This window comes from Puntigrus tetrazona, chromosome 1 (genome assembly GCF_018831695.1).
Source record: "Puntigrus tetrazona isolate hp1 chromosome 1, ASM1883169v1, whole genome shotgun sequence".
In the NCBI taxonomy this organism is placed as follows: Eukaryota; Metazoa; Chordata; class Actinopteri; order Cypriniformes; family Cyprinidae; genus Puntigrus; species Puntigrus tetrazona.
Genome location: NC_056699.1, coordinates 4,588,025 through 4,597,079, shown reverse-complemented (window position 1 = coordinate 4,597,079; position 9,055 = coordinate 4,588,025). Strand labels below are relative to the sequence as shown.

At 36.6% G+C, this 9,055-nt stretch overlaps 1 protein-coding gene across 1 annotated transcript; it reads right to left on the bottom strand.

The window, feature by feature from the left end:
* Window positions 1-2: 2 nt before the first annotated feature.
* On the bottom strand, window positions 3-7,049 carry atic (5-aminoimidazole-4-carboxamide ribonucleotide formyltransferase/IMP cyclohydrolase). Its single transcript, XM_043240557.1, has 15 exons — window positions 6,922-7,049; window positions 6,191-6,317; window positions 5,857-6,000; window positions 5,347-5,435; window positions 4,783-4,934; window positions 3,270-3,426; window positions 3,058-3,183; window positions 2,866-2,973; window positions 2,649-2,734; window positions 2,470-2,559; window positions 1,880-2,005; window positions 1,586-1,678; window positions 1,287-1,469; window positions 692-847; window positions 3-546 (listed from the first exon to the last, which is right to left on the bottom strand). The coding sequence occupies exons 1-15, from the start codon at window positions 6,935-6,937 to the stop codon at window positions 427-429; spliced, it is 1,773 nt and encodes a 590-aa protein (XP_043096492.1). The 5' UTR covers window positions 6,938-7,049; the 3' UTR covers window positions 3-426.
* Window positions 7,050-9,055: the final 2,006 nt, after the last annotated feature.

Here is a 9,055-nt window from a genome sequence, read left to right as displayed (position 1 = left end):
TATACTTTTTGTGTCTTTATTTTGTAATGCTCACGGACACTAAAGACAGCACAAATGGAATGTATCAGAAAGTGCATGGACAATTTTACGTAGCAAATGTTTCATACAGCGTCTCCCAACAAGGACGGCACGGCAGAAGTTATGCAGAGACAAGATAAAAGAACAGTAGTGGATCACCTTATGACCATATCAGTATTCAAGAAGACATGTATGAATAATGTTCCTGACTATTTAGAATCAATGTCACTTTGCGCTTGGCTTTAGGATGCGAGTACAAAATTCAAATAGTTAAACTATGGAGTTAATGTAATGTGAAGTGGAATGGCTAGCTGTTAGACTACGTTAATATGGGTACCGATCACAGTATACTTTCGTAACAGTGACACTAGCTGGATATCTATTAAACTGGATGTTATGTAGTGCTTCTCAGTGATGGAAAAGACGGATTTTGGTGTGCACCAGGGTAATACCCTGCTCATTGCAGGCGTTGATGACCACCTCATCCGCAGTAGAGCCAGAGGGAGCGGCAATGTACTCCACACCGCTCTGAAACCAAACACATATAGAAAACTGCTTAAGCACAATTTATATGTCAATTTAATAAACATAAGGAATGCATAATATAGCAACAAGCAAATTTGATGGTGTATACAAGTGTTCAGGGATAATGACTAAAGCAGAGGGTGTTTACCCGTTTGGCACGGTCAACATTGTCCCGAAAGGGGAAGAAAGCATCTGAACTAAGGGCCACAGCCTGCAGAGAACTGATCCAGTTCTTCTTCTCAACATCTGAAAGGGTCTCAGGTACTTCGTCAAACAGAGATTTCCAAACCTCCATATCTGGACCCTAATGTACAAAATAAAATAAAAAAATATCAATAGGAAAAACTCCATGACCCAGGAGTTGTATTATAACACCCCAAAGAATTTCACAGGCACATTGTCCAGCCAAACTGCTATTACATGTTTAAATTTCCTTAGAATTTTGGTGTGAAATAAGATTTCTTGACATCTTTCAAGAGATTCCCCCCAAAATATTACACTTTAATGATCTCAAATGTCACAAACTGGTCAAAACCAAATCAACATCACGTCCACAAATGATTTGAAAATAGAAAATGTGAATTATTCACTAAAAAGTACTGTAGCTTTTGGAACTAGTCAAGTATGGTTTTTGGCTGACGTGGGTCTCAAAAATATTCTCCAAGCTAAATATTTGCTAAGTTAACTAGGCTGGCCAATACATGCCAATTTTAACAGTACAAACCCGATTCTGAATACACTACCTCTCCAATTGTTCCGCTGACGTACTGATCAATGGCATTAGCCATCTCTGCACGTTTAACTCCGCTGCGGAATTTCATGTTGAGGACTCGTGGATGGTGCCTGAGCCACCAGTTATCAGCCTTATCTCCAGCCAGCCGAGTGCAGTGGATACGAGACTGCTGTCCAGCACCAATGCCAATCACCTAACAAACACACACACACACACAGCACTGAGTTTTGTAAACTAATTTCCAACTATTTACATATTTTGGCATTTGAAATGTAATTAAAACTTTTTGTTTTCATAGCTTTTGGTTACCTGACCATCCTTTGCATAACACACCGAGTTGGATTGAGTATACTTCACTGCAATAGAAGCTACAATGAGGTCTCTTAGGGCACTCTCAGAGAGCTTTTAATGGGGCAAAAAAAAGCAAACATTGACATTAATATAACAGCCCTATTTCCACAGTCCAATCAAATCGCAATGAAATAAAACATGATACAATCTTTTTACTATACAATATGGTTTCAATAAGTAAATCTTTCTTACATATCGAAAACATTTTGATCAGTTTGCCTAAATTAAGCCTACACAAATAGAATTTCTCACCTTGCCCTTTGACACAATGTTGCTAAACATCTCTTTATCAATGACTGCTCCATTCCTCTTCTGTTTGAGGTACAAACCAAACAGCACTCTCACCTCCTCTTCATCGGGTTCAAACTCAGGATCCATCTTAAAAAAAAAACATGATGCAGGCTTAGAGTTGAAGCACTTGAGCATTTCTTCTAGCACTGTTCATACGTTTGAGGCCAACAAGTTTATTTTTGTGTATTCTTAAGATTAAGCGTTTCTTGAACAGCAAACCAGCATATTAGAGTGATTTCTGAAGGATCATGTGACACCGGTCATGTGAGCCTGGAGCAATGATGCTAAAAATTCAGGTTAGCCATAACGTGAATGAATTAGATTTTAAAACCTACAGCTACATTATTTTAAACTGTAATATATTCACAATAGTACTGTTTTCGTGGTCAAATAAAGTCCTGATGAGCACGAAAGTCTTACTGACCCCAAACTTACTGCAAGCGTCACAAATATTTGTATTGAACAGAAACAAAACGTTACAGGAAACGGTGGAGCAAACTTAAAATCAAGTAAAAAATCTTGTGTTTAATCGATAAACAAGCATTTTTTACCCGAAGGACGCAATAGTTTCCATTCTTCTTTTTTGAGAGAATGCGCAGTGCTTCCTCATCATAACCAGGAGCGACGATACCATCTGACACCTAAAGAAGTTGGGTAAAGTTTTGTATATAATGTATAAATAAGAGGATAATGTGAACTCTTAGATGCGATTCAAAAAGTTCTCTCACACCTCTCTGGAGATGATCTTGGCAGTAGGGACATCACAGATGTCAGACAAAGCGATGAAGTCTCCGAAGGAGGACATCCTGTCAGAACCTACAAGATATTTTTCAGATTTTTCCACACTTTAGGCTTAACCATGCCAAACTACACACCCGATGATGCATTCATCTAATCTTTTTATTATTAAACTTCAAATAAGGAAGATGCATGGGTAGACGTTTCACCTCTGGCTCTGGCGTACGCAGTAGCGAGAGGGGTGAGATCCTGGAGCATGTCATTCACCATACACACCTTAGCCTCATTTTCGCTCAAAGGGACGCCGACTGCAGCTCCTGAAAGACGAAAATGTGTCTTAAGCCTTTTCCTGAAACTCAAGACAGACGTGAGATCAACTTCTCGCAAGTTAGCATTCATACCTGCAGGGCTGACATGTTTAAATGAAGTGGCAGCTGGCAACCCAAGAGCTTTCTTCAACTCTCTCACCAGCTGCCAGGCGTTCAGAGCATCGCACAGGTTAATGAAGCCTGGAGATCCATTCAGGACTGAGAGCAAGTAAAAAATGTATATTAATATTCTATGCGCTCCGGCTGAATACTGATCTGGTAGTAGTATGCGTGATCTTATATACCAGTAAGTGGAAGTGCTGGGCGTAGAGTGTAGAGCTGAGCAGGTGCCTGGTGGGGGTTCGTGCCGTACCGCAGGGGCAGCTGGGAAATTCCTCGACTGTATTCACGTCGGAAGTAATCAGAAATGGCCTCGTCGTACTGAGCGGTGTGTGTGAAGGCCTGAGATATTACAAATACAAATTCCAGTAAGATTAATTCTAAAGACATCTAAAGGGTGCGGATGCGTTTTCATAAGGTCATGAGAGTTAAGTGTTATTGTTTTTAATTGTATTGCATTTTAAGCAAATGCTACAGTTTTTACTCACACTTTAAGCAAGAACTCTCTCTAAATCTCTCTGCACTCTGCAACTTTCCCCATCTTAAGCAATCATCTAAAACCCAGTCTGATAAAAAAAAAACATGCAAACGCCTCAGGATCTAACAGCTCTATTGCTTATTTTAAAGGGTTATCAGTAGCTAAACAAGAGAAGCCAATAGTTGAGAACTTAAAAGTGCTGTATGTAGGATTTTGACTCTACTAAAGCAGTTTGGAGATGTTTAAGAAACATGCTAAGTTAGCATACTTGTTTATCTGAAAAACAGTGCAACAGTCTGTTATTCTCCTTTGAAAACGTGCGTTCCGGCCCAGAAAGTCGGCTTCTGCTTTGGTTTGTGAAACCGAAGTCATCCGAACAAGTAAGCAATAAACCTGCCACGCTTTGTTCTAACCAATCGAGGAAAAAAGCATTACAATAAACTACGCTAATAATAATTATTTCATATCTAATGATTGATTAGCTCATATCGCATCAAACCCTTTTACTTTTTTGTTGACATCAGCATTGCGTGACTATGAGTATAGTGTTTATCAGAATATAAATTTCAAATTATGCACAGCCTAATCAAATTTCATAAGAAGTACTTTTAGCCAAAAAAAAACAAACTATGCTTCCTTCAAACTGGTTGTCTTTAAAATGCAAATCTGGTATTTTAAACATTAAAACACTATTATTATAAGCTAACCGCTGAATCGGGGCTAAAAGTAAGGTGACAGTTTTGAACGCTGGCTGGTTACGTACTTGCTCAAATATTGTTCTTGGATCATTTTTAACCAAAAAAAAAAACAAAACTGTTTGTTTAAGGTAAAAGGCCTGAAAGCATATACTGGATACGAGTAAGCCTATTGCTCAATTCTAACAGCAAGACTTGTCTGAACATGATTTAACAAAATTCTGCACACTAGCTATTCATGTCTTGCAAAGGGTCTACTTCAATTAGAATTACAATGTAGTATGCAATATATTATAGTGTATTACACCATTTCATGTGAATTGACCTACGATATAGTTCAGTATTACATTAAAGTTAATCTGTTCTGTTAAATCAAACGGTTCATCAATTTTATTAGTGTTAAATCCTTTTCTGGAGTTCAGTGGGTTCAGATCATATCAGGTTCACAGAGTTTTGGACGGACAAAGGTCAGTGGGTCGTCAAAACTTAATCAAAACCCCTTTCAGATAGGATTGTCATGGTTACCTTGAGTGCAAGAGTCTTGCGGGTTTCCATGGTGGTGTCACGGCTGTCTGAGGATTCCATTTCCTTGGCAACAGCATCATAGTCAGACGGATCACAGACTACGGTGACCCTGGCATGATTCTTAGCTGCGGCTCGCAGTAGAGTAACGCCGCCTAAAAATGATGGTGGCATTAATGGTGACTTTTGTTAACTGTGTAAACGTGAAAGGCTACCAAGTGGAAAAAAAAGAGACAATTAAGCAATTAAGCTAAATGAAATTAAGTTTAATTAACAAAACATATATATTGGATTAAACTGTGTAACTCAAACCTAAATGGAAATTAGAAATGCTACTTTGGAAGCTAGCTGAAAAGAAATAAAGTTTAAAAGTGGAAATACTAAAATAACATATATAATAAAATATATATAAATGACTAGAACCTAAATTTCTACACTTCGATAGTTCACTTTAGACATTCTTCTAACTAGAAGTAACTTTGAGAAAACATGTCAACTACATGTAATCTAATTCTCATTCATTCGTAACAACATATCTGCTAACTCTCAGAGGAGAGCGTTACTGACCAATGTCAATCTGCTCAACGGCGTCTTCTACAGTAACACTGGGGGATGCAACGGTCTTCACAAACGGGTAGAGGTTGCACACAGCCACTCTTGAAAAACACAAGTTCACATAAATATTGAGTACCACCGTTTTTTCCTTTGAACTAATCATTTACCCACTACAATAACATGCAGACTAGACGTTGTTAGGCTAGATTCATACGACCCTGTCAGCCAATCAAACTTCTCTCTAAACGGCGGAGAGCCAGTAAGTGAGATGAAGACTTTTGGTTACACCACAGCGGCACTATTTGGATTATCAGTGATTAGATTACACATGCTGAGTCTTGACTTCTAACAAAAAAGCCAAAGGAAATCATGTTAGCTCCACTAAAACTGATTATATCCATACTGGTGTCACATGATGTTCATTCGTGAAATAACATAACCTGACTTTAAACCAATAAAGCAGAACTTGCAAAAAAGTAACATAGATAGCATTAGAATGGTTTGCTTAATGAGAAGCATTACCTCACAAGACTAAACCCTAGTTTTTCCATATCAGCCTTATCAGAGGGAGTTTGCCTGGCCAGAATACCACCGTGGACAGCGGGATGAAGGGTCTTGACTCTTCCTCCAAGCATTTCAGGAAATCCAGTGAGATCAGATACATCCCTGTATGAACAAATAAAATTACACACATACATTAAACATTTTAAAATGACGAGAAGCGAGTATGGGTACATAAAACCTCTTTAAAACAATGTTACGCCTGCAGAATTTTGTACCGCTTTAGTAATAAACAATTGACACCAGCTATAAATAAGTTTAAATGCCTTTCGGTAAAAAATAAATAAATTGTGACCTGACAGTAAGTCCAGCATCTCTGAGAGATTTAGCGGTGCCGCCTGAAGCCACTAATGACAGACCCACTGATACCAGACGCCTGGCAAACTCCACCAGTCCGGTTTTATCAGAAACACTCAGCAATGCTGAAAGAGAACATCAATTATTCATATCAATTAAACAAATGACATTTAAAAACTTCAGCAGAATGGTTTACTCCAACTGCATGTGATGCATCGCTTTTGCACAGATCCAGGCTTCATAAAACAACGATGGAATCAGTTTGTTGATACCATTGTACTTCATTAAATACTGCAAAAGCACTTTTTAGAGAGTGATCCATATAATCAGTAGTACTGCAATTCATGCAAAAGAAATAAAACAGAAAAGTTCCATCATTGCAAAGGTAACTCAGCCTATTTCAAAGAAAACTTACCATTAAACCAAAAGCTATAAAACAATATGGCACTGTAGCACAGCCCAATTCAAATACATTAGCATTAAAGTATTATCATTAGGGTAAATGATAAAAAAAAAAGCATTGCATTACTATGGCGTTAAGGATTTCAGAATGCAAACCAAACATAATCTCTTGTAAGTTTGAAATTGTCTATAAAGTTTCATTTCAACGCCAGTAAAGTACGTTTTAAGACACTGCGACATGACATCTCCCAACAAAACCAAACACAACACAAAGTATTGGATTTGTAGTCAGTACCGTGCAGAAGGTAAAAAAAGACACAAGATTACCTAGCTCGGATGCCATGCTGCAGGTAAAACAGAGTAAATCTGAGATTTGTGCAGTAGTATCTCGTGCAGCACGCGATGTTAATCAAAACACGTGGATTCAATAGTTTTATCCGTATAGTTGCATGACGGGAAATGTAGTTTTACACCAAAAGACACTCCCACTTTAACGTAACACGAGGAAGTGTTTTATTCGGCTGGTTTATTTACAGAATAAAATATCATAAATAGTGCATAATGCAAACGATAATGCATTAGCAAACTAAAATACGCAGTTAAGCAGAGCAATCAAACACAAAAAACATACGCGCAAAAGAAATAGACGTAAAATGTAGGATACGCTGAAATGCATGAAAATAGAATAATAGCTTGTCTGAAACGGAATAAAAAAATAGTAATTAAAGTTACGTTACGAAGTTGACATTTACCTGAACACACCAATAGATGGCGCCTCGAGCATACCTTGTGTTCATCATATCATTTGTAAGCGTTCAGGCTCCTTGTTTTGTCCTCAATGTCCTCTTTTGATCCAGCAGAGCAGGAGCAGTACGGAGAGATTGAACCGGAAATTCCAGAACATCAAGCTCTTTTACAGTAGAACAGCCTTTAATGGCGCGAAATATCAGAATGTCAAATATCTAAAAAAAAAAAAAAAAATATATATATATATATATATATATATATATATATATATATATATATATATATATATATATATATAAAAAAAAGCCATTTATATCATATAAGATAACACAAGCAAATTTTGAAATAAATGAAAAACATTTCACTAAAAGAAATGTAATAAAAGAATAGTTCAGTTGTAAAGTACACTCAATGAGGAGAAAAAAAAAAAAATATATATATATATATATATATATATATATATATATATATATATATATATATATATATATATATATTATATATATATTATTATTATTATTAACTGAGGAGGGAAGGCTATAGGCTATTTTTATATCCTGAGAAGAATTTCACCTATTTTTATGGCAGGAGAATAATGTAGAAAATGCAAATTTTAAAGGCAAACGACTAAACGTTTGTCTTTATCATATCTGGTTGAACCCATGTATGTCATAAAAAAAGAAAGAAAACATTGCGTTTAACGTATGTTGAGGGCAGGCTCTAATCTAATCTCAGATTAATCTCACGGCAATTCACTGCTTTACGTTTCATTTTGTGAATTTGTGGCTAATTTATATTTCACCATTATGTCAATCCAGTTCTCTTCAATACCCTGCTCCATGTATATTCAATATTTTATATAGACTGGTTTTATATGTATTGCTGAACAGGAACATGCGTAATCCTATCACATCCTATCCTAACATTTTGGTCATCAAAACCAGTTGATATAAAGAAAAAGCTAAAACAATAAAACAACATTTTCATTACATAAAAAAATTAAAAATAAAATACTTAAAACTAAAATAACTGCATAAACTAAAATAACTATTTAAAAAATGCCATTTTTAAAACACAAAAAAATTAATTAAAATTAAGAAATTAAAAACAACAAAATTAATAAAACATCACTTAAAGTGAAAATTAAAATGGGGAAGATAAATTCCAAAATATTAGGGAAAACAATAGTATAACCCTGGCCCAGATTCAAACTCATGTTGGCCACGCAAACACACAACTACGCCGCATCTCCAAGTGCTACTTTATTTTCAGGATGAAAAATAGCCTTGAGGTTTTACAGTAAGCCGCATGTCTTCTGCCAGCTCAGTAACCGGTGTGTTTGGGTTAAAATACATAATGAGTTCATTAGGGCACATTCCGGTAATCAAAAAGGGTGTCGTTTTAATTACTGGGCTTGTGCCAATCCAAGCGCTCTTACGACTTTTGGAAACCTGTCTTTGTAATTTAATTAAAGTGAACAAATGGCATGCGCAAACTTGGCCCTGGAGGGCAATTAAGACAGAATTGCGAGCGAGTGAACCCCAACTGGACGATTTGCGCCACCTATGTCAGTTAAGTTGATTGCATCGATTTCATTGATTTGCAACAGCTTCGGGCTAATTTCATCTCCCAAGGTGTGCACTCTATCTCCAGAGGCATTACTTATTTTATTTATTTATTTATTTATTTATTTAGCCGTCCACAGTCCACCTCT